Here is a 26,604-nt window from a genome sequence, read left to right as displayed (position 1 = left end):
ACAAAAAACTATAGGAGAGAAGGACGTGTTGGGAGATCATATGCATTTTTCTTGTTTTGTATAATCTTGTCTGGTAGCTTCAAACCCATTTCTTTTTTTTTCGTTGATCTCTAGTCTACAGCCAAACATAATGCTCCTAGCACTCTAGCAATCAAATTATCAGAAAATTCAATTAACTCGATAACTTTGGATGAGTTTAAAAGGAACATTATAATTGGGATAATAGGCAAAAACAGGAAAGAACAAGAACAGCAACATTATACTAACACAAATATAGTTGGTAAAAAGTAAACTCCATCAACTTAAACTCCCTGTTCCTTACGTCAGGTAAATTAATGAGATGACAGTGTGTACATATTCATATATATTCCATTGACTCCAAAATTATGAATGAATGAAAATCCCGTTCCCCCCGGTTTATTTAAATAAATTACTGAGCATGCTACGCCACTGTTTGTTTGTAATTTAACTTTATTTCTTATTTAATGTACTTAGATAAAAAGTATTACAACTATTATCCTATTTCAAATATTGACTACATCCTTAGCCGAAAAATTTGATGTTATGTTCCAAATTGTTTTCAAATACTCTTCAGAATCATTCACTCTCGTTCACTCTTATAGTTAAAAAGGAAATAAAATTCTATGCTTAATCATATTCTCTATAGTACGTTAAATTTCAGAAAACGTCTAATAATTTCGCGAAAAAAATTCAACTTCCCCATTTTTGAGAACTTTTAGTAGCCGTCAAATAACTACAATACGCAGTTCACTGCACTGTAGCAGAGTTTAAATTGATCCTAACAAAAAGAATGACCAATACGACAAAAATAATGAGCAAAATTGCAGCTACAACTGCACCAGCAATGGCTCCAATTTTTCCACCGTCTACAAGATAAAATTGAATGACAAATCATAACATTACCAACACATATTGTCCTTCAGCGATCATTTTTGTAAAGCTGAGGGTGTAACCGCTCTCACACCCCGAGTAGTCATCCTTGTTAACTATTAATGATTTATTTATGGTATAAATTGGGTTTGGAATGCAATGAAATTAGAGAAGAGGTACACAAAATCACTAAGGCAGTTATTTAGGGGAATTATATCGGCAGTATCACCAAACAAAATCTGTATTCATCGTTAAAAATTTTTAGGCATTTCAGTATACGGAACTTTGCAAAGATCTTGAATCATTGCACTTTAGACATCGATAAACTTCCTTATGCTATTGAAAGCAAACACAAACCTGAAGACTTGTGCTTTTGGGCAGTTGCTGCCACTGGACTCCAGTCAGTGGAATAATAATCACCCTGAAACGAAGTGAATATTTATATTTGAATAAAAATTGCAGCAATCAATGCTGATGAAAACGTAAATAAATGTTCGCACCTGATCATTTATGAAAACGCGCTGAAATATTTTGTAGCTAGTGCCAATATTCAACGGGCCATTATAATAACTTTCACCATTGGAACGCCGTGTTGTGTTTCCACCATGACCAAGTGTAAAATCAGGCTTAAAGTCTCTGCGAGAGACTACAGCAGCAATATACGGCATTGGTTGTGTGGAAGATATGGCCTTAGAATAAGTCACTAAGTCTGTGTTTTTAAAGTTAGAAGGCAGTCGACTCTCTTCTGTGACATTTTTCATCGAGACTACATAGAAATATCTGCAATTTAAGGCAAAACATTTTTTAAAACACATGCATAACCTCTGCTTTTGTTAATGGTTAAAATATATGTTATGCATGCATCCGCAATGCCAAAGAAAAGCGACGAGTCATCAAAGCTTTCCCCAGAGAGATATTTAGACTACCTCGATCCCACATGAAACCAACTGTCCTATACTTAGCCATGAATCCGAAAAACTCAAAAAAATACTTTTAAGTTCTTTTAGTTTTTTTTACAATAATTTGTTCTAGTAAAATACATAGTTAGCGATATTCCACATTTGGATTTTGCAACAAATAAGTCAATGTATTTCCAATCTGCTTCGTGGACAGTTCAGATGCCACTAAATAAATAAACTTGAATAAATTTATCATCTTAAACAAACTTGTGCATAAACCATTGACAAATTACATCCATTTGTAAATACCCATGTAACATTGCTGTAACATCCAGATCCCACTATTGTAGAAGCTAAAACACTAACATAATATTTTGTCCCTGGTTTCACATTATTTATGTCCAAACGCTGTTCCTCGATCATATACTTCATTGAACAGGTTTCATTCTCCAAATGTGTAATACAAACAGTGTAATTGACTATCTTTCCATTTGTTTTCTTCTTGTCTGGTGGCTCCCACGTAACTGATAACGATGAACTGCTTAAGGCGACAATTTGAACATTTAAAGGTGGACCTTCGGGAACTAAACAAAAATAAAAACATTTGTTTTAAAGATTTATATAAAATATTAAATACACTTTAGAAAGAAGTCCTAACAAGTGTACACTGTCATTGTTAACTTAAATATAATACAGTATAAAAAAAACATGATTGAAATAAATATCGACCAGAAAAGATTTGAGCTTTCAAAAGTCGTCTATGGCAATAACACCATCAATGCAACAACAGCCGATATGTATACACAAAAACTGATATGAACTCACCATCTTCAGCAGTTCTAAAAGTAGCTGTAGTTGAGCTACCAAAGCATTCAGAATTGCCAGCGGTTACATTAACTTTATACGTTGCGTAATGAACAAGATTCGTAATGTTGTACGGTTTCTTGTCAGTTACCTCCAGAGTTTTATTAAAAACAATCATAGTATCCTTCAGCAAAATCAATAGATATCTTGTAAGAGGATTCGAGATATTTGTACCAAGTCTTACACCAGTTTTTTTTTTATATTTCCATGATACCTTGAGGTACGTCAATGCAGATTTGGTTGCAATGAGATCTGTTGGTTTGTCTGTGAGTAAGTCTGCACGATAAAAGAAAAATCTACAAATTGAACCATGTGTAGCCCCTAAGTGAAATAAATGTTCTGCTTTTTCTCAAATAACACGTGTTAAACTTAACTGCATTTGAAAAGGCTTGTTTCAATAAGTTTATTTCATTAGAGAAAGAAACTAACACTTCAGCCTTCATGGAAAATTGTTCTGTTTTGTCAACTAACTCATGTTTAATTAATACTCAAAGAAAAAAACTTTATATTGAGAAACATTAAGTACTTACAGTGCAAAATTCTCAGAGCTCACTAACTGTAAAAACAATAGATCTCTAAAGAAATGAATAATTATAATGATCTGAAATTTACATAGAACCAGCAATTTTGCGTGCCGGCTACACCGCTGAATCAACATCTGCACACAAGTTTGTATATAAATAGCAATTTAAAAGTTTACTTAGTTTATAACTTCATTCTTTTTTTAAATATCCCTTTAAATTTATAATATACAAATTCGATATGTCTACTGTTACCTTCTGGGATTTTTCAGATTTCCAGTTCAAACCATCAATGTTTGTCTACAAGTGATATTTAGTTACAAAGCTTGAACTTGAACTGTCTCCAAAGATAGTGATAACGTTAACTGTATAAAGACTTGGGAAATTCAGTTGAAAATAATAATTGCCATCTGCAGCAGAAGCACACCATAAACTACCACTGGATATCCTTGCTTTAGAAGCACTACGACTCTTTGCGAAGGCAGTAAACCAAGAATCTGGGAACTTTTCTGCGTTTTTTAATAGAGGATTATCACAAACATGACCTTAAATAGAAAAGGGATTTTGTTGAAATTCATTATAACATTAGAACTGGCTTGATTTGATAGAGAGCAATGGTGCACTCTCATATTGTTCTCCATTCACGTAAAATTGGAAAAATCAAAAACTGTTTTCTTAAGAAAGAAAAAGAGCACAAGATATATTGGAGGAATACGACTGATTTTGCATGCTTTTATTAAATAAGGTTAAATTCCAGTTGGAATCAAGCCAGCTATGACAAGAAAACGTAAGTATCTTGTCTAAAAACAGCAATACGGTAGCGATATACATTGCATTAAAGAGTGAACGTTAATCATCGTGCAGAGCAATAACAATTGGACATTTTTTGAAGCACGAAATGAACTAGCAAGAATAAAATTAATTTAATCCCCAGTATTTGCAGCCACCCTGTCTGAAATATTCATTATCCAAGAGTAGCAATCGTTTATATTTTGATATATTTGTAAATGAATAATTGTGAAATTCTCCAAGTTAGCGTAAAATACAGTGACACCACGATGACAGATGTAAGTCTTGATGATGAAGGTAAGTCATGATGCTTAACAAAAGACAGATGTAAGTTGAGAACACAAAAGTAACACATTTTTTCCTTAAATTCTTCGCTCAAAACGTTTTCTAACGTCATACAAATGTGTCCTACAATACGTTGAATAGAAGAGGTGCACAAAATTCAGTACTTGACATTGGCAAGTAATCATGTGTATAATGTATCCTCAAGTACTCATGTGTATAGTGTATAGTCAAGTACTCACGTGTATAGTGTACGGTCAAGTACTCATGCGTATAGTGTACGGTCAAGTACTCATGTGTATAGTGTACCCTAAAACATACATGTCAATCAACAGAACGTCTAATCGTTATTTTCTAAGTCAATGTTGTCCTACAACAATATGATTACAAAATCTTTGTGGTTAAGAGTAACAACGAATGAAAACTTTAAACATACAACATTTGTAAACACTAAATGATAAAAAAAATTGCTTACCTGTTTTTTAAAGACAAGAAAAGTAAAAGCAAAACTTTGTCGTTTGCCATTTAAAAAAAAGTTACAATTTGCATGCCTTCATCGAAATGAATTTGTAAAAAATAGAAAACGCGCGATTTCTCCAAGTACAAATAATCAAATCTTTAAAATACAAATCTTTTTTTGACAATTGTCAATTGGCTAGCGTATAAATTTAACTGTCGCGATGACACTGAAGAAAATACTGCAGTGTTGATTTGAAACAAATTACTCAACAGGAGATTTTAAGATGATATCAACCCATAGACATATCGGCACAATACCGCATTCTTTAAAGGTATAAAATCCACTTCTTCTTAAGATCACGTGATCACGAAGATTCTTTAATGATTTCTAGTCTTCTCCGCCCGTATAGCAACATATATGCACAATGCCAGTCACCTAAAGGAGAAACAGCCTTAACCAAGGATCTTTAAAATCAAGCAGACATTCAAATAAAATCAAAGCTATTTTCTATGACATAGAAGTGGGGTGTTGCAATTGTAGAAGACTATCTGCGATAGACTATTTCTGTTGGGAAAGACGTCTTTCGTGCAAAGTATATACATGTTTATTTGATTTTATGGAATGCACGTTAATGCTACTTTAATATTCCCTATTGTTATGCTATGCGGCATAAATAAATATTATTTCTTCGCGCTAATGAATTTTCTAAATGACTATTGATAAGTCAAAGCGTGTAATGGAATGTTCAATGTGCTCCAATGATGAGCAAATGATGTATTAAAATAGACTAGATTAAAATTATTTAAGAAATAAAAGATTTTTACTGTGTTTGCACAGGCTTATGAAAACCAAGGAGACCTTTGGGAGAACTCGAGAGAAGATCAGTGCAAGCCCGAGACCGAAGGTCGAGGGTTGCACATGCTCGAGATTTTGTTTCGCTTTCGTTTCAACGTCTCAATTGACGATGAAACCCACGCAAAATAAGTCTTTTCCAAGCTGAAAAGTTTTAGCCGGCATGAAGAAATTTAACATTATATTTGAAAGAAAGTTTAGACATCTTGATACGATATTGATTGCAATATATATAAAAATTGCAATATCATTGAGAGGCTCTAACCCAAACACAAAAAGGAGCAAAAACATGATCATAAAAAGCATTGATAAAATTTTCAAAGAGCCCTTCCTCTAAATTCAACTAAAACTTCAGCAGCAAATACCTAACACAATGAGAATCACCATTAAAACTTAGGCAGAAGATGATCTTACCTCCCCCGGATAATTTCAAAACATCTTCCTCAGTAATGTGCGTTATTTTATCGTCGTCGCACTTAATCCAAGAGTCTAAAATATAAAATAAATGGTTTGAACCCGGGGGGAGTATAGCTACATGTTTGTGGATGTGGATAGAGCCCTGAGAAAGACTCTTGTTGTTGAATGATGACTAAAGTTTCGACAACCTTAGCGGGAGTCATCTTCATCTAAGGTTGTCGAAACGTCAGTCAACACCCACCAACAACAACAGTCATTCTCAAAAGTCTAAAATATATAAACAGAACATAAAAATGCATTGCGTTGCCTGCAAAATTAGTTACAGACATTGATTACACAACTTAAGCGCATGTTTTCATACTCAAAAGTCGGACAAAATTACGATTGAAAAAAAAAGAGAAACTAAAGGAGGAAGTAGAAGCGTTCGCCCCACCTACCACGTGTAAACTAACACCTGTCATTTCAAGACATGATTAATGATATTAAACGGACGTTTGCTGCCCACACAGATTTATTTAATATAAGACCATTGCAAGGATTCCCGCTTCATTCCACGTCCATCGTTTCCACGTTTTTACTTCACCATTCTCTTCGTTTGAAAAGTTTTTCACAAAAATGGCTTTGAGTTGGAGGTTTTCTGTCATGTTCTGCTTCAGTGTATTCGATCTGGGTAAGTTGTTGGAATTTAAATCATCACGAACAAGTGAACACTTTTTGGTAGAAATTCAGTCAACTTGTCGTGAAGTTCTTTTGTCTTGAGGTTGCTGTGATTTGAAATGATGGCGATGACGCCACAGTTGATGCAAAAACAGCAAACGGACATTTTAGATTCTTTGTTCAATGATTTTTTAATACGTAATTCGTGTTTGCATGAGACTTGTCTCTACGCAAACAAATACTTGGTTTCAACTTAAATCATATCAACTTTCATAAAAGGGCTCTCGATGCTTCAACCGTGACTAACTTAAACATGTTTCATTACACTCAGTAATAAAACAACTACTTCGTAGCTAAAATACATCAACCCTAACTAAGCAGTTTCTTTTGCGTTGACCAAAACGTAATCATCCCAGTGAATTAAAACTGGCGCTCATTCTCGAAAGTAACCGCCCCCTTGAGCCCCCCGCACACATATTAACCGCCCCGTAAAAGAATTTCCCTTAATGGAACCACCCCCCTAAAAGGAACCACCTGCTTACAAAACAAAGTTTTTTCGAATGAGTAAAAATAGACTGTCAAATTTCATTTAGCAATTTCCTAAAGAGTACTTACAAGAACAAATGATGAGATAGAGCGTTTATAATCGAATTTCCTTCTTTAGCTTGTCAAAGTGTACTTACAAAATCGTTGTTCGTCAGTCAAAATGGCGCAGATTTTCCATCGTGTAGTTTTAGAAATCGTCCTTGTCGAACGATCAGACACGCCATAACGATTGCAAGGCCTGGTGAGAAGATTCTCATTGAATATGCGCACAAGCCATATGACGAATGCCAAGATTCAAGAACAGTTACATATCTTAACAAGTCCCTAACGTTCATAGGTCACAAAGGCAAACCGACAATTGAATGCAAAAGAGGAGCTCAATTATTCAAAATACCATCACTGAATGAAAAGATCACCATAAACACGACGAATTTGATTCTGATATCTTCAAACTCGGTCATTCGCTGCGATAAACGATCAAGATTCGCACTTTACATCAGGAACTGCGTTTTCCGAGTTTCCAATACAGCAATCGCAGCAAAATCAGCTCACGATTGTTCCATCACGATCCTCAAGAGTACTTTTATGGTCGTACGTACCCATCGGCGTCAATGAGTTGTCTAAATCTAACAGCACATCTTGTCGACAGTACGTTTCGCGCCAGTCCTGTCTCCTTCGAACAATTATGGAAAAAGACACTCTACGTTCAACATACGACCGTTTTCGTGTCAAACTGTCATTTTCATGGCGAGCAAAAGAAAATGTGCGGATCGCTTCTACAAATATTGCCAATGGCAGTCTATAGTAATGTCACAATTGTAAGCAGCAAATTCACAGATCATTTTGGAATATGCACTGGAACTAAAACAGGAAATACGCTTTATATCAAGGGGAACAAGTTCGCAAAGAAACGAAAACAAACGCTTATTCATCTAAATAACCTAACACTAAAGACAACCGTTGCACAGGAACAATACTTCGACTTGAGCCGCTGCAAAAAGTAGATATCTTTGATGTTGTTATTTCTAATTCGTTATTTGAAAACACATCATCCGTTTTGTACGTTTTTTTTGATCGTTCGCGTGGTGGCCTTCGAGGCAAAGCTGTACGTTTCGTCAACAACACTTTCATAAACACGCATAAATATCGCTCAAGTCGTTTTAACAATCTCCATTTAAATCCTGGAAAATTTCTGTTCACAAAATGCACGTTTATCGATAACTATGGCGGAAATGAGCCCAACGATGCTGTCATTGGCGTCTCTTCATACAGTGTTTCCGTCATATTTAGAGACTGTTATTTCGAGAACTCGAATCCTGCATCGTCCTCGACGCTAATCTTCTCACAAAAAAAGAACTTCGTGGTGTTTCAAAAAAACAACACGTTTAATATCACCGCCACCCAACATGAACTAAACGTCATCGCGTACATTTTCACGAAGCCCGATAATGTACGTCGTTTCCGTCTTCAGGACAACCTCAAGATCCTTAGTCCCTACGGATATGTGATGTCCAAAAAGATGTATTGCTACGAGGTCAAAAATAAGGCATACGTTGAATGCAACGAGTTCATGGTACAATGTAAACCATGTCAGCGGAATACTTATTCGGTAAGTCGTGTGATACTTCATAACAATATCACCAACAGTATCAATTGTCAGGACTGCGCGAATGGCGGTCAATGTTACAATGGTCGCCTGACAGCAAAGCCAAACTACTGGGGATATAAAGTCAACCAATCAGTCCGTTTCATACGATGCCCACACGGTTACTGTTGCCAAGGCAATGACTGCGTCACATACAGTAGTTGCCATGGAAAGAGACAAGGTAAAATTTGCGGGGAATGCCCGCATGGCATGTCGGTATCGTTGTTTTCTGCAGCATGCATTCCAAACGCTAACTGCGGTCATTATTATGCTATTCTCTTTGGCCTCGGCTACTGTATTGTTTATTTAGTGTTTTTTCTCTACCGTGAAGAAATAATTCGATTTGTCAAGCGAATTTTTTTCACTTCCTCCACTTCCTACTATTACCAAATCAGCCGTTTCTTGGTGAGTCCAACTAATTTTGAATCCCGTCAAACAGCCTTACGGAAGTACGTAATAAGATCGGAGAAATTTTCAACTTCATTATCATGAGTATTCCATTCCTGGAATGTCCAATTCGTGACCTTAATGACGTCACAAAACAAACAATCCTTCACTCGCTGGGCTACGTCCTTCTCACATTTCTTGCCGTGCTGTTCACGGCAACAATTTTAAAGAATTTCGTCTGTAAACGCTTTAAATCTTACACGTCACGAGACATCCCGTTTTCCATTGAGACTGATGCAAGAGACGACGGAAAAGACCAAAGTTTCGAAGCGCGCATTGCTTCAGCATATACGCTCATCTCCCTCCTTATGTACGCATCATCCACTCAACTCTGTTTATCCTTGCTGCATTGTGTTCCATTGGATGATGAGCAAGTTCTCCACATTAACGGCAACGTTAAATGTTATCAGCTATATCATTATATTTTCCTGGCATATTTCATAACATCCATACTGCCGTTTTGTCTTGCTCCTGTTCTCGGATCGCACCTTCTACGACTTGAGAAGATCACCGTCAAGCACTTCTGTATGGCTTGCCTTTTCCCTCTACCCTTCTGCTGCTATTGAATGTATCTATTCACAAGGATACGCGGTTTCACGAGAATGGGACAACATAACTACGACAATACGATGCAGGATATATGTGAGATAAACACGAGCAATGAAGAAACAAACATCGAAAGTCATACCGCAAAGAGTACGAACAGTATTTCTAGGATACTTCATGTCTTACAGGGTCCATTCAGACTTTATAAAGCCGATGAATGTTCCACAACTTCGCGCATACCGTGGGAAGGATTTCTCATCTTTCGTAGACTGGTTTTAATTGTCGTGCTGACTTTTCTCTACGATGTTAAATTACGAATGCTGGTCGCTTTAACGATCTGCGTGGCGATTTTGATATGTCACATGCTGGTGTTCCCTTTCAGACCAAACGCGATAATATCGTGGAGTCTATCTTTTTAGCTATACACGTTATTTTATGCGGGATTACCTTGGTCAAGACTCTTTATCATGAAGAAGGTAACGGTTCTTATAATGCGGAGAAACTCCTCGCGTTGGATGGAATAGGTGATATAATAATACTTTCACCCATGTTCAATATATTAATAGCTGTTGTTCTTTCACTTGTTATAAAGATCTCGAATGGATTAAAATGTTTTGCAACGGGCTTGTTTAGAAAAATAAAACGCACAGGAAATTGATGTAACGTTGGACTTGACCTTTACGAAAAAAGCTTGCAGCAACGAGACATATGTTGACAATATAAAAACAAAAAGCGAAGCTCGCGAATCAATTGTGTTTAAACGTTTGAATCGAGGTGTTTATCACCCCGATGCAATATGTTTAGTATCTAAGGTTGAAGAAAGAAACTATAGTCCAATCATGTAAGACTTTTCTTTCTATTACACCCTTTGATCCATGCAATATAATAAACTTTACTCCCTATTACACTCTTTGACCATGCAATATAGTAACCTTTACTCACTGTTACACCCTTTGACCAATGCAATATAATAACCTTTACTCACTGTTACACCCTTTGACCCATGCAATTTAATAACCTTTACTCACTGTTACTCCCTTTCACCCATGCAATATAATAACCTTTACTCCCTATTAAACCCTTTGATCCATGCAATATAATAACCTTTACTCACTGTTACACCCTTTGACTCATGCAATATAATAACCTTTACTCACTGTTACTCCCTTTGATCCATACCACATAATGACCAGATGACGATGATCGTCCTTGATGAGTCAGAACAGCTTGCAACTGGTAAAAACCACTGTTATTAGAGCCAGTGTCTGAAAATCAAACAAAGATGAAAAAGGTTCATGCATGGATAACGAGGGATCCGGTACTTCATACATGAATAGCATGGGTAATGTAATTCATGCATGGACGAGGAGGATAATCTACTACACGCATGGATGAAATGGGTAATGTAATTCATGCATGGATAAGAAGGGGTAATGCACTTCATGCATGGATAAGGAGGGTAATCTACTACATGCATGGATGAAAGAGGTAATGTACTTCATGCATGGATAAGGAGGCTAATCTACTACATGCAAGGATAAGAAGGGGTAATGTACTTGATGCATGGTGACAGAAGACAAATTGAACACTGCGTATAATTTTTGTAATTCGAAAGAAATTTATGCATTTAAAGAACAATACTATTATTTTAAATATATCAGAAAAAGATTACATCAAGATAATATACAAAATTAAGTATGAAAGATTTTAACGTATGAATCTACTGGTCATTAAACCAAGAGTAAAAAACTAAAAGTGACATTTTGTCGTTCCATCAACTGCGTCAGTTTTACGACACAACGTTTTCAAGAGCTATTTGCAAATGTTTCGGCTTAAGAATAGAAGCTGTATTCGTCATGTCAGCTTCCACTCTCTGATACTTCATGTTTAGACACAACGTTTTCAAGAGCTATTTGCAAATGTTTCGGCTTAAGAATAGAAGCTGTATTCGTCATGTCAGCTTCCACTCTCTGATACTTCATGTTTACCAATGTCATACGGTAACTATATAACATCCGGGCAATGACATCGAACACAACCATCTTCGCGAGAGTCTCTCCGACACAAACGCGACTGCCTGCCGAGAATGGAAGCGTCGAGAAAGGCGGTGGTGTCGAATAATTTCCACAGCTATTCAAAAATCGGGCTGGCCTAAAGACATGCGGGTCATGCCAAGTTCTTGCGTCATTATGAATAGCAAAGGCATTTACGATTACAGTCGTGTCTTTAGGAATGTGAAAACCGTTAATTTTGCATCGGATGTTGCCCTATGGGGTAGAAGTAAAGGTACAATAGACCCATATCTTAACGTTTCTGTGATGCTTGCCCAGAGCAAAGGTAGTCGATGACGGTCGGAAAATGTCGGGGGAGAATCGGGGCCTAGAACTTGCATCATCTCTTCGTAAATCTGATCTTGTATATCTGAATGAAAAGCCAAGAGATACAGCCCCCACGTGATCACTGACGTCGAGGTTTCAATTCCCGCTAGAAAAATATCTTTTATCATACAAGTTATTTCTTCCTTCGTTAAAATGACGTCATTACTCTTACTATCCATGATGTCATCTGATTGCTTCTGAAACGCATGCGTCAAATCGTAGTCTTCCACTGGATTTGCGGTTTCGTGCTCCCCGTATATTCGCAAAACAATCGTGTCCAAAAGATTAGTGGCCGACTTAAGTTTAATCACGCTCTTCAAAGGCAATCTCCTTAGCAACGGGATGGCATCAATGAGGTTGCCAGGGGCAACATACTGCTGCACAACATTAAAAGTGTTCATGAGAGCATGGAATTCTGGGTCATCTTTGTCGTATTTGAACCCAAATGTTATGGCACAAATGATGTTAGCAACACAATGAAATATATCTTGCGGAATGTTTCTTGGAGTGACCGTTTTTTCTCCCAGGTCAGCCAAAAGATCCTTTATGACGTCACAAGCCTTATTTTCAAGACTATTACCAAACGTCCTGTAAGCAGCATGAAATATTTTACGTTGTTTCTTCCAACGCTGAGAAATTTCTTTCGAAAAAGCGATATTCTTACCATCGTGACTAAACAAAATGGCCGCGTAAGGTAGGTTCAACGGTCGTCCACCAAAAACAAATGATTGATTCACGAGTACCTCCCGAGCCATTTCCGAGCTGCTCACGACAAGCGCACGCTCGCTTCCGAAGTAGATTGTCATTAGATCGCCATATTTCTTAGCAAGCTTTGCCAAATCAATGTGAACGGTCGTACCAATCAGATTTAAGTTTCCCAGAAAGGGAAGTGGAAATGGACCGGTGGCAGATCACGTGACGTTGAATGTGACCAATAGAAAAAGAGAACTCTCCAGAAAAAATATATCAAAATAATGCCAACTAATACTTCGATCATGGCGCAAAACGATATCAGAAATGCTGTTAAGCGTTTTCTGAGAGTCTACGCGTGCCAACACAAAATAATTGCAATGTAATCCGATTGAAGTTTCACTTTTTGGAGTGCAAAAAAAACTCACGTTTCAATAATCAATAACGTACCAGTAATTCTTTGTCCAGAAGAGCACTTCATTCAGAAAACAAACGATGTAGTGAATAATCTTCTCCCCAACGATTTCAACTCGTATATTTTAAAGGCCTTTATAGGGTACGTTCGTCAAAACGCTATCAGTGAGTGTTGAAAAGGAAATAACGATTTTCCTCACTTTATCCAAAACACTTCTCCAAAATGAAGTCAACAGTGTCCAAATTGTTGCGATAATCGATTTATTGCGCGTACCACGAAATAAAAACAATACACGGTAAAATTATTTACCTCGAAAAGAGGGCAACGCTCCACGTTAATGCTTTTCTACGCCACGAATCAAGGTTTTACACAAAATGTGTACTTAAGTAGAATTTGTCAACCTTGATGCCAGTGCAAGAAGATTGTAAATATAAAATATGTTCGCTTGTTAAATAGACACGCTTCGTTACATACTTAATCTTTGGCAAAGTGGCAAAGCCATTATCGAAGCAGGAGTGATGACGCCAGACCGACACAATGTTGCATCATGGGCAATCAAAAGGACATAATTTTACTAACAGATTTGATGTTAACCTTTAGACGAGCCCAATAAGACTGGAAATACAAACGTGTTTGCTTGTTAAAAAGATGCGCGCTTCATTTCATCCTTAATGTTTTGCCAAATCTTGCAACCATTATATGTTCAATGTATTTTTGAAAGGAGGAAACGACAGAAAGTATTCTTGAATCACGAAATTCGGCCGTTCTGCCGACAATTTAACAGACAAATTATTCTTTGATCTTTGTTTTAAAAGATATTTGAAAAATTTCAAGCAGTTTGCGTCATGAATTTATGAACTGCGAATTACTGGCTGTGTTTAAAAACCATTTAAATAAAACCTAATAAATCGAATCTATTTCATGCAATCGATAGTTTCTTAATCTTAACTATCAAATCCAATTCTATAGTAACTTACCATCAGAAAAAGAGTATGGTTGGTATTCCTTTACGTCAGAATCGACATCCATTTTATTAACACCAGATTTCTTTCCCTCAAGCTTAGCTTTCTAAATACGTAAAAGCACAAATAACATATGTTAAAAAAAATTCGATCAGACAAAAATATTTTCTAAAGCGTATACATCACAACATAGACACACCATAATTAAAATCTTCAAGTACACTCGAGTACCCTCAAGTACCCTCGAGTACCCACTTTAACAGCTCCACACCTATTTTACCCCACCTCACCCTTTTAATGATCCCACATTTGAAAGGTAGCAAAAAATAAACCCCTGACATACATTCACCTCCAAGTCTCTGAACAACGAGATTATGTGTATTAAGCATGGACTTTGTCAGGTTCTCAGACGACATTGCATAAAGAATGGGGATTGAGTATTTTAATAACAAGTAATATTGAAGCATGTGAATTACATATAAAATGCGAAAACAATTTGTGTGAAAATTTACTTAGTCCCCAGCATCTTTTTATTTAGCCTCTCGCCTTTACTAATCCCCACTTGAATGATAACAAGAAATCCCACAGGGGGAGGGGGGTAAAGAGAGAAAATAAGACATTATTGGTATCCTCAAATATTCATGTTTATAGTGTATCCTCAAGTACTCATGTGTATAGTGTATCCACAAGTACTCATGCGTATAGTGTATCCTCAATTACTAATGTGTATAGTGTATCCTCAAGTACTCATGTGTATAGTGTATCCTCAAGTACTCATGTGTATAGTGTATCCTCAAGTACTCATGTGTATAGTGTATCCTCAAGTACTCATGTGTATAGTGTATCCTCAAGTACACATGTGTATAGTGTATCCTCAAGTACACATGTGTATAGTGTATCCTCAAGTACTCATGTGTATAGTGTATCCTCAAGTACTCATGTGTATAGTGTATCCTCAAGTACTCATGCGTATAGTGTATCCTCAAGTACTCATGTGTATAGTGTATCCTCAAGTACTCATGTGTATAGTGTATCCTCAAGTACTCATGTGTATGATGTATCCACAAGTACTCATGCGTATAGTGTATCCTCAAGTACTCATGCGTATAGTGTATCCTCAAGTACTCATGTGTATAGTGTATCCTCAAGTACTCATGTGTATAGTGTATCCTCAAGTACTCATGCGTATAGTGTATCCTTAAGTACTCATTGTGTAGTGTATCCTCAAGTACTCATGTGTATGATGTATCCACAAGTACTCATGCGTATAGTGTATCCTCAAGTACTCATGTGTATGATGTATCCACAAGTACTCATGCGTATAGTGTATCCTCAATTACTCATGTGTATAGTGTATCCTCAAGTACTCATGTGTATAGTGTATCCTCAAGTACTCATGTGTATAGTGTATCCTTAAGTAGTCATGTGTATAATGTATCCTCAAGTACTCATGTGTATAGTGTATCCTCAAGTACTCATGCGTATAGTGTATCCTCAAGTACTCATGCGTATAGTGTATCCTCAAGTACTCATGCGTATAGTGTATCCTCAAGTACTTATGTGTATAGTGTATCCTCAAGTACTCATGCGTATAGTGTATCCTCAAGTACTCATGCGTATAGTGTATCCTCAAGTACTCATGTGTATAGTGTATCCTCAAGTACTCATGCGTATAGTGTATCCTCAAGTACTCATGTGTACTGATGTATCACAAGTACTCATGCGTATAGTGTATCCTCAAGTACTCATATGTATGAGTGTATCCTCAAGTACTCATGCGTATAGTGTATCCTCAAGTACTCATGTGTATGATGTATCCACAAGTACTCATGCGTATAGTGTATCCTCAATTACTAATGTGTATAGTGTATTCTCAAGTACTCATGTGTATAGTGTATCCTTAAGTAGTCATGTGTATAGTGTACTTAAGTAGTCATGTGTATAATGTATCCTCAAGTACTAATGTGTATAGTGTATCCTTAAGTAATCATGTGTATAATGTATCCTCAAGTAATTATGTGTATAATGTATCCTCAAGTAATTATGTGTATAGTGTATAGTCAAGTACTCACGTGTATAGTGTATCCTCAAGTACTCATGTGTATAGTGTATCCTTAAGTAGTCATGTGTATAGTGTATCCTCAAGTACTCATGTGTATAGTGTATCCTCAAGTACCCATGTGTATAGTGTATCCTTAAGTACACGTGTGTCTAGTGTATCCTCAAGTACACATGTGTATAGTGTATCCTCAAGTACTCATGTGTATAGTGTATCCTCAAGTATACATGTGTATAGTGTATCCTCAAGTACACATGTGTATAGTCTATCCTCAAGTACTCATGTGTATCGTGTATCCTCAAGTATACATGTCAATCAACAGAACGTCTCATTGTAATTTTCTAAATCAATGTTTTCCTACAACAATATGTTTACAAAATCTTTGTGTTTGAGATTATCAACGAATGAAAACTTTAAACATACAGCATTTGTAAACACTAAATGATAAAAAAAATGCTTACCGGTTTTTGAAAGACAAGAAAAGCAAAAGTAAAAGCAAAAATTTGTTGTTCGCCATTAAAAAAAAAAGTTAAAATACGCAGTTAAAATACGCATGCTTTCATCGAAATGAATTTGTAAAAAATCGAAAACGCGCAATTTCTCCATGTACAAATAATCAAACCTTTAAAATTCAAATCTTTTTTTGACAATTGTCAATTGGCTAGCGTATAAAATTAACTGTCTCGATGACAATGAAGGAAATACTGCAGTGTTGATTTGAAACAAATTACTCAACAGGAGATTTTTTGATGATATACAGCGCAAGCAAAGCATGCAATTTCATTGTTTAGCGCATCAATACATAAATATCAGTGATTTAGTCTAGCTTTTGTACTTTTTTATATCGTATTAATTTGCTAATTTTATGTTTGAGCTACGTTTTCCGGAAATAAAAAGAATCATTTGGGTTCTATAAAGCTAAATGTACATACAGGCAAAGCAATATCATGATAGTCATCAAGCATGACAATAACTTCAATAAATCGATTTATCGAAATATCACAAAACCCTAATTATAAATGTGTCAAAGTATTGGTAAACATCAAAATCCCCTTTCTAACATGAATTCAATAATAATAAAATTTTTTATGGTCTATTTTGTAGTGGCTGCATAGTCCATTAATGAAAATAGCTCTGGGTGTTGATGCAATTGGGGCTTCAAGAGAATAATAAAGACAAGCTTACACCGCTGTTTCAACGAACTGTGGCGTCTATTCTGGATCAGCTTGATGCATTGGAACGCATTAATCGCTTGGACAGTTTTGACTCAGTCCACAAGATTTGAGATAGCAATATAGGTACCACAGTGACCTGCTCTGTCACTGGATTAAGAAAATAAATATTTTTGTGTTTGTTGCAAAATTCTTGTAGAGATTTTCCTTAGACCTTAAACCGCCAAATTACAACCACGAGAGCGACGAGGTTAATCACTTGCTAATATTTGAGTCACACGTGTTTTACCTTCATATAACAATGACAGGTCTATTTACATCATCAGCTCTTTGTGAATGTTCAACTTTAGATAAAATTTCCACCATACTGTGAACATCTTTAGAAACATCATGAACCGGCCACGATATGTCATGAATAACGGACCATACGACCATTTTTAATATCCTAAGAAGCTAAAAATAAATAAATGTAACAAATCATTTACTCATAAAGACATTCTTTAGAAATCTATTGTTCTTACGGTCAGTAAACACAAAATATTTGCTGCAACTGCGTAAAACACTATTGATATTGCGCATTTAATAAATACGACGGGGTTTTAAAGAAGCATTTCACAATAACAAAACTAATCGTAATCTCAACGTTCACGTTTTTCGTTTTAACACTATATTCCGCCTGTAATTACACTCATAAATTAGTTCCAACCAGTATTTCATTTTAATATTTATAATCTACTGATAATTGTATCACTGCATCATATTACTCTTATATAAAATTATCATGCATATACATAATATTCTTATTATACTGAAGATGCAAATAAGATGTTGAAACAAATTTATTTTAAAACAACTCGTCGTATTTATTAAATGAAATATTTGCATAAAGAGTTAAGTCGATGATACGCTACTGCATAAACATTACATATGAACTTTGTATAAGAAAGTGTATTGATTTATTTGCAACCAATTATTTAAAGCGAGATTTAAATATGTTTATAGAAATTTGTTTTTATGGTATTGATTCTGACTTTTCCTTATAGAAACGTATTGATCTCACAAGACACCTTGTTGTATTCGACCTATTGATGGAGCCAGATTGTAAAATTTAAAATAAGCTGACTCTCAAAACAATTCATTGTATACAGGTAAGAAGAGTATAATAAACACACTTTCCTGACTGAACATGTTTGATGAAAATCCATTCATATCTGAAAAGGACAATGATACATGATAAAATTGATTGAAAATACCACACTCTACAAAATATATATATAAAAATAATATGACTTTATGAAAAATAATTTAGCATACTGAATTCTATCAATATAGGAAAAACACTCCAAAAAAGTCATCTTGAAATTCAACCTTTAAAGAATTAAATAAACCAATTGCTGTTGAGGGTCATTTTAAAAATAATGGCGTATGAAACAATTTAAGGCATCCAGCATGGAGCATTGATCTAAAATACATGGAACGCTACCTGCAATACAAAAGCCTAATATTATTTTAAAGCCGTGATTTTACCCCAGACACGCAAGACTTTACCGCAGACACGAGTGTGTAGTCAATCAATTTTTACTCCGCGAGAGGAACTCGAAACACTAAATGCGCGTGTCTTGGGTAAAATCTCGCGTGTGTAGCGTAAAATATGGTTCAATTATATGCTTGATGCAGCGTTGCATGTATTTTAGTTCAATGGCATGGAGACTGAAAATTTTACAAACAAGTTGAAAAGTGTAAAAAATCAATTAATAAAAATTTCACGGCGCACGGTCTGTTACGATGGAAAAGAGAGAGTTATGGTTTGTTTACGCAATTGAAATATTTGAAATATTTCAAGATTGTTTGCTGAACCTGATTTTTCAACTGTATAAACTCCCATGACTTTCGTTTTTGATGAAAAGGAAGTTTATCTAAGCACTTATACAAATTTGTGCCCAAAAAAAGTTGATGATTTAGGTTGGTATTATTCAAACTTGAAGACAAGGAATATATAATTCAATGTAAAACTGAATTGTGAACTCTGTAAGCTGTACACTCTTTTTGGTGGAGTTCATTTAAGTTGTGCTGTGAAATAGTGCTCTTGATAATAAGAATACCAGAGTTGCACAATTTAAAATTCCAAACAATTTAAATAAATATCATGCCAGGGCTTATACAAAATCGTGAGGCATTTTTTACGGGTTTATAAAGGTTTATACATGCAGAGGAGAGATGCATACAAATATGTACAGGGATATTATACAGAGGGTTAATATACAACGAAATTTATTTCTACTGAAGTGATATAAGAACATTCTCCCGTTAAAAATATTTAACATATTTTGGATTAAGTTGAGCATGATATAAAAGAATATTCAGACCGAGGTCAATTGGATATCTACCGAAGCAAATCTGAGGGGGATAGCGCTGACTGCAGTCTGATTGAAAATTTTGCGGTTCGCTTTCGTCTATTTCCTGTAAATACGCGATGAAAACTCTCTGGACAAACAGTTTAACACTTTCGGTGTTTTTCGTCTATATTCCCGATAATTTGAGCAGAGTAAAACACTTGAAAGTCTCGATGAAGATTCTACCAAAATATTTCTTGTATATACAGTTGTCTCATAAAGAAAATTCGTCACCTACAGGTAATTTTCAATGTTTTTCTAGGTGATAGTGTATTGACAATTATTTGAAGGCTTTTAGACAATCACAATCGAGATTGCATCACCGTTGTATTATAATAATAAAGCTTAACTAGCACAGATCAATATATGAACATCTTAACCCTAACCCTCACACCCATTAACAAACAACCAAAATCTTCCAACGTGATCGTTAATGAATAAAATCAATAAACCCGAAAATAACCAAGACACGCTCTTGAATTGAGCTTTTACTCTTTAACAGGTTTACATTATGATATATGTATGACGAATTAAACATGCTTGGCTGTTCCGGAGTGTATTCTATTAGGTTTGCAACTGCAAAGAAATTTTACATAAGAGTATACGTACATGATGAATTAAATATAGGTCAAAGTGTCGTATAGATTTGAGCGAAGTTGAATATGAAGCATTATAATCATATTGTTGCACTATAAATTAAACTGATACAGGAGAAACTAAAATGAACTACCCTTGCATGTACCTTGTCGTTTTAGGTTCGCGTTGATGACAACATAGCAAGTGTGATTCTTTCCACCGTATAAAACATACGTGTAAAGGAATTTGTGTTATCCGATTCCAAAGATAGTATAACGTGCAAGATAATACTTTTCTACTCTTTCATTTATGTACTTATGTGAACACGTGAAGTTTTCTGGTTCTTTATATATTCTACGATATCCGTAGAATGGCGCAGTAACGTTCATAATAATCGGGCTGCATCCACATGTCCCTAACAAGAAATTAAGTTATCTTTAACTGGTTGTCCAGAGAAAAAGAACAAGTAGAAAGTGACACTCATTTGGCCACAAAATGTTACATACTATTCACATTGAATTGAAAGTCCTCCTTAAACCCAAATAGACAATAACTATACAGACTTTATCATATAACTACATATATTACTATTTTTGACTGCATTGTCATATTACTTTGCTTTTGTAACTAGACAGATGAACAATGAACGAGAGATTATGCTGCGTCAATGCTAGTGTATCCAAGTCAGTTGAGTACTTTAACATGTACCTTACGGGTTCAAACCATTTACTTTAGGTACCTTACTTTATTGCACTTTCTAAGAACACGGTTTCAATTACATATTTAAATTAAACAGTACCTCAGTAATATAAGTGTTGTGATTGTTTGCCAAGTACATGGCCAGTTGATGTTCTGTACTTACTGTAAACTAAACTGTTGTTTACTTTACCTTCAAGTGGACATATTTCACTAAACATTTTAAATCGCTCCAAGAGATATTTCTTCTCCTCAACACAACAACGTGTACGAGTATTGTTGCATTTCGAATCGATTTCAATTTTGTCCGCCACAAATTTCTTCCATTCTTCTTCACAAAACTCAAGTTCTTCATTCCAACCCATTTTCATTGTGAATCCTTGACCAAATAACAGCCACAATAACCACCATATCATTAAACTCATCATTGCATAGATCCAAGGATATACAGTAAAGCTCTAAATTATAATTGATTGTTGGATGTATGTACGTTATCACAGAAGACTTTAAATTTATATTTAGATCGAAAATGCCTACGTCACAATTACATCTGTGATGCAAGCAGATCACGATCAAAACGTATTTTTGAGCAATATATGAGCATTATCTAAAAAAGTCATTTCAGCAAAATTGTGTAGCGAGAAAAACTGTTCAGAAATAGATAGAGTTAGTCTCATATGGCTGCATGATGGCTCTCTTATTGGTAGCCACTGTAGCTATTATATAGGTACGTGGTTATAATGTTCTTAAAATATTGAAACTTGGTTAAATTTAAATTTATACTTTATACTTCTTACTATGTTCAGTCTAAATTTCAACTTCTTGTGTTTCAAGAGATTTATTGAACGATGAAAAAATGCCTTTTTGTGGATAGCGCTAAGGAAGTGAAGAAAGCGAGATCAAATTAAAATCAAAGCAAATCATTTATTTTAGATAAAACAGATTAAAAACCCATGATGATGTTAAAATTCTTTCTCTGAATATGAAAATAACAATTGTGCATGCAGAGCTTCCCATTAGCTATTTCATTTCAATTTCCTGTTATGTCATGATACATGTAAAAAACCTATGAAATCATAGAGCTTTTTTTCTATTGGGGAGGAAGAGCTTACGAAATAAACCAACGTCGATATTAAGGGCAGCTAAGTAGTTTTGGGTTTCAGCGTTATCTTGAGATTGCTCAAATTCCTTTATAGAAATTTACAGAAATATCACAGAAAATCTTTAAAATGGTTTGCAGCTTTTTACATTTTTCCAAGCTTTTCGTTATTCCTTTGTTTGCAGTTATTTGTAAAGTACTAACTGCCAATGAATACTCCATAAGAATTGAAAATCTCAAGCGGATTTCTTTTTAATTTTTCGCAGGTTCCGCTGAAGGAACGAATATATTTACAGAACAGTGGAATAGGGTTTGTTTTCGATGTAGTTGAGAGATTTGAGCGAAAAATATGATAATACATAATTATACGAATAAAAATATTAATGTGAAACCTGTCCCCATTGTGGTAAATAAAAAAATCTCTCCATTTACTATAAGAATCAAATCATTTGGGGGGCGGAAGTTGTGGGGTGTTTGTATTAACACTTATTTGCCAAACTAAGTCAAAGAAAAATTTTGCTATAATAAATGTTAACAAAGCATCGAAGATAAAGAATCTTCCGTTTTACTATCAACTACATCACATCATTTATTTTAGATACAATAGATTAAAAACCCAAGACGATGTTAAAATTCTTTATCTGAATTTGAAAATAACAATTGTGCATGCAGAGCTTCCCATTAGCTATTTCATTTCAATTTCCTGTTATGTCATGATACATGTAAAAAACCTATGAAATCATAAAGTACTTTACAATTTCTTGTAACGCAGCCTCTATAGCTGTATTCTTATACCCGTATTGTCTCTAATGCTATACCCATATTGGATTTTCATTCGAATTTTTAATTCATCGAATTCAACACATTAGCAGGTATAAAACAGCTAAATTGCTCAGTTGACAAATTCAAAAAGTTACAGTTGAAAAATTAACTAAATAAATTAAAAATTTTAAAAGATAATGATCAAAAAATAATGTTGAAAGGGAGTTAGATATTTACATTACATGCACCGCGGAGCTTTTTTTCTATTGAGAAGGAAAGAGCTTACGAAATAAACGAACGTCAATATTAAGGGCAGCTAAGTAGTTTTGGGTTTCAGCGTTATCTTGAGATTGCTCAAATTCTTTTATGAAAATTTACAGAAATATCACAGAAAATCGTAGAAATGTTGTGCAACTTTTTACATTTTTTCAAGCTTAATCCTTTGCTTGCAGTTATTTGTGGAGTACTTGATGACAATGAATACGCCATAAGAATTAAAAATCTTTAGGGGATTTCTTTTTAATTTTTCGCAGGTTCCACTAAAGAACAAAATTTTTTACAAAACAGTGTAATAGGATTTGCTTTTGAGGTAGTTGAGAGATTTGAGCAAAAAATATGATAGTATATAAATATATGAATCAAAACATTAATGTGATAACCTGTCCCAAGACCTACATCTAGCGTGGAAGTATTGTAGTAAATGAAAAAATCTCTCCATTTACTATAAGAATCAAATCATTTGGGGGGCGTAAGTTGTGTGGTGTTTGTATTAACACTTATTTGCCAAACTCAGTCGAAGAAAAAATTTGCAGTGTTAATTAATATAAATAAGATAAGGAAACTTCCGTTTTACTATCAACTACATCACATCTTACCTTTGTTTTTTTATTAATTGAAAAACGGACACAACTAGGCGACTGCAGATATACACCTTAAAGAAACAGAGAAAAATTAAGATACATACAAGTCAGACGAACAACAGAGTTGTGGCTTTCGCAACGTTTTACTTGCAACTGCTGGCCAAGGCTGTTTCCTCTAGTGTGCAGTGCCGTATTGAGTATATACAAACACTCATGCCATCTGCCCCAGTTATTCAACATTTTATAGAATTTGTTTTGCGTCAAATCCTATCCTTTACGAATCAACAATAATACTTTAAATGTTTGGAAATTTGGATGTTGTTGTTGGTTGACAAAGCAATGTTATAGAACATAGAGTTTTTGATATTTTAGAGAATTACCTCTGTTTATAGCTACGAAGCAACGAAACACAAATAATGCATCTAATGTGGGCAAACACGGCAAAACAGGTTAATGACTTCAAGTGCTCAATGACGAAAAATTATATTGTTACAATATAAAACGTATTTTAAGTTTTTGACTATCAACTTTACCAACAGTAAATTCAATTTTGCTGACAGTCATTAGCAAAATTTTAGGCCCTAAATAGAACAAATTGTGTCGGACTGAACTATACAGTAAAATTTACATCGTAATACCAGCTGTAACTTTATTGCCTACAGGTGTTTGTTTAAACAATAGACACAATACGACATCAGCGAAAATACAGTGAGAAATGACAAGAAAAACATCGCTTCAAGAATAATGACTTATGAATGAAAAATGGTTTAAGTGATTGGGTTCAGCGGTAAAGAATTAAGAACAACAATTTAACATTTCAATATTAATTTTAATTTGGTAAAAAACAAACTTCTAATTGATGCATTGGACAGCCACTCTGTTGGATATTATCAAAGTCTACTACAACAAGAAGAATCATTTCAATTTAGGCAATTTTCACAATTTTCTTCGTAACTTAGCTATGTGAATTAGCTGTAAAGTGTTGTTGTTAAGCCTACGTTTTGATGTGAACAGGTGGAAGGAAAACATGTAGAAACACATAAATTTTGAAATACCAAATTAAAATTAGTTGTAATATAAGGCCTTTACTAATTGGGAACTCTTTAAAGAGAAATATCGCATCAATTAATTCTTTATATGCAGACCTCGCATGCTCGAAGAGCGAATAAACAAGTTAATAAAAGTTTATTATAAAGTATTATTTAAACTGAAACTAAGCCTTTCTTTACTTTTTTGTCCTCGCTGTTTTGCAATAGTTGGCATTCTCTCCTGTTTTCTTTTTGTTTTGAAATTTTTTGCTGTTTGTTTTTCGAAATTTGTTTAGATTTGTTTGTAAAATTACCTGTTATGAACCGCTGGTTTGAATTGTTATAGATCTGAGAGACTGTATATGGTCATTGTCAACATTAGGTCATTAACAGCATTTAACTATGTAATAACATGGTGGCCTCTTGCTATCACAGGGACGTTTACTGACGTATTTTCTCATCAAAATATTCATTAGGGACGTTTAGAGTAAATATTCCTCATAAATAATAAAACAATTCTGAAATGAACAGGTGCACAGAAACACGTAGAAAAACATAAAATAAAACTCAACATCCGCTGCATTATAAGGCCGTATTTAACAAATCGGAAGGTTGGGTAGCATTGCATGCTTAATAGGATGTTATGAGAAATAATCATATTTGCATAAGGTGTTAGAATACAAAATGAGACGGTGTCAAATAGATTATATAAATTACGAAAATAGGAAGCAAAATATATTGAAATTAAAAGAGTTGAATAGAACTGCCTTGGACAGATGTTAAGTCATAGTAAAGGAAACATACCAAAGGTCCACTTTGCTAAGAAACTTTCTGCTGTAGATATAATTAGATAACAGACTGCCGTTAGCCAGCTCAGCACTCCTATTACTAAAAAAAAATCAATTTACTTGCTGCCAATATAGTAATCATACGCGCAATGAGATATACGTAGCACAAAAAATTCAATGGACTTGCTCTACTGTATTTTTACTATACTGTCGATAAGTGAAGACTTGTAGCTAGTGACTATGAGGTTCTCATTAAGAAAGAGTTTGTATGAATCGTGAGAAGAGGAAATTCTATCAAAATCGTCCATGTTGGGGGTATCTCCAGACATGTTTATGTTAGCAAAAATGCTCAATAACGCTAGGCGTTACGTTTGGTTACCTTCAAATGGAGATATTCTCATGTGCTACGAAAAGCCGATGTGTAAATGACGTGTGATTTGACCCACATACAATACGTACAGCTATAACACTTTAATGAACACACAACATCTAATCTCTGAGGTTTGAGAACTTTTTCCTTAAAGGGGAGAAAGAAAATATACGTTAAGAAAGGTGGAAAACAAATTTCATTAGTACATGCGGAAAAGCGGCAGCACTAAGGCGATTATTTATGTGTGTATTTGAATGGAATGCATACCTATGAAAAAAGACAGAAGTAGATGGATTTTTTGTGAGCAGTAATGACGGGAGGTTTTGGGGAAAAAGGTGTTGTCGAGGAAGCGACGTGTTATTTGGTCAAATACGCGGGAAAGAAAGCCTTTTTTGATGAGTAACTATCTCGTAGATTCAAGTAAAACAAAAATTTTCAAAGGCTAAACAAAAGTTTTTAAAACATTTTAAAGGTTTTAAAGATTTGTAAAAAACTTTCAAAGATTTGAAAAAGATTTTCGAAAACAAAGATTTGATGAAA

The 26,604-nt window shown here is 34.8% G+C and overlaps 2 protein-coding genes and 3 long non-coding RNA genes across 5 annotated transcripts; all 5 read right to left on the bottom strand.

Annotated features, from left to right (window-relative positions):
* Positions 1 to 723: 723 nt before the first annotated feature.
* On the bottom strand, positions 724 to 1,458 carry LOC124455903. The gene is made up of 3 exons (XR_006952038.1): positions 1,392 to 1,458; positions 1,249 to 1,312; positions 724 to 887 (listed from the first exon to the last, which is right to left on the bottom strand). It is a non-coding gene; the product is annotated as an uncharacterized LOC124455903 (long non-coding RNA).
* Positions 1,459 to 1,920: 462 nt separating this feature from the next.
* Positions 1,921 to 2,826, bottom strand: LOC124455902 (receptor-type tyrosine-protein phosphatase F-like). The gene is made up of 3 exons (XM_047006509.1): positions 2,616 to 2,826; positions 2,084 to 2,374; positions 1,921 to 2,015 (listed from the first exon to the last, which is right to left on the bottom strand). Exons 1-3 carry the CDS (start codon positions 2,770 to 2,772, stop codon positions 1,936 to 1,938), a joined length of 528 nt encoding a protein of 175 aa, XP_046862465.1. The 5' UTR covers positions 2,773 to 2,826; the 3' UTR covers positions 1,921 to 1,935.
* A 2,020-nt stretch (positions 2,827 to 4,846) lies between these two features.
* LOC124455905 lies at positions 4,847 to 6,851 on the bottom strand. Its single transcript, XR_006952040.1, has 3 exons — positions 6,413 to 6,851; positions 5,973 to 6,047; positions 4,847 to 5,141 (listed from the first exon to the last, which is right to left on the bottom strand). It is a non-coding gene; the product is annotated as an uncharacterized LOC124455905 (long non-coding RNA).
* Positions 6,852 to 11,414: 4,563 nt separating this feature from the next.
* LOC124455834 (steroid 17-alpha-hydroxylase/17,20 lyase-like) lies at positions 11,415 to 14,677 on the bottom strand. The gene is given in 4 exon segments (XM_047006453.1): positions 11,415 to 12,061; positions 12,064 to 13,107; positions 14,277 to 14,367; positions 14,552 to 14,677. Coding segments are annotated over 4 exon segments (1,647 nt in total). The 3' UTR covers positions 11,415 to 11,675.
* Positions 14,678 to 20,817: 6,140 nt separating this feature from the next.
* Positions 20,818 to 25,468, bottom strand: LOC124455904. The gene is made up of 4 exons (XR_006952039.1): positions 25,221 to 25,468; positions 23,983 to 24,344; positions 21,351 to 21,615; positions 20,818 to 20,876 (listed from the first exon to the last, which is right to left on the bottom strand). It is a non-coding gene; the product is annotated as an uncharacterized LOC124455904 (long non-coding RNA).
* Positions 25,469 to 26,604: the final 1,136 nt, after the last annotated feature.

Source organism: Xenia sp. Carnegie-2017, unplaced genomic scaffold (genome assembly GCF_021976095.1).
Source record: "Xenia sp. Carnegie-2017 unplaced genomic scaffold, XeniaSp_v1 HiC_scaffold_4, whole genome shotgun sequence".
Lineage (NCBI taxonomy): Eukaryota > Metazoa > Cnidaria > Anthozoa > Malacalcyonacea > Xeniidae > Xenia > Xenia sp. Carnegie-2017.
The sequence above is the reverse complement of the archived record's forward strand: the minus strand, read 5'-3'. Positions and strand labels throughout refer to the sequence as shown.

Coding starts and splice junctions, on each gene's coding strand:
- LOC124455902 (XM_047006509.1), bottom strand. CDS start 2,772: ATGATTGTTTTTAATAAAACTCTGGAGGTAACTGACAAGAAACCGTAC. Junction 2,375..2,615: donor TTTTAGAACTGCTGAAGATG/GTGAGTTCATAT, acceptor ATTTTTGTTTAG/TTCCCGAAGGTCCACCTTTA. Junction 2,016..2,083: donor ATGGGTATTTACAAATGGAT/GTAATTTGTCAA, acceptor TTATTTATTTAG/TGGCATCTGAACTGTCCACG.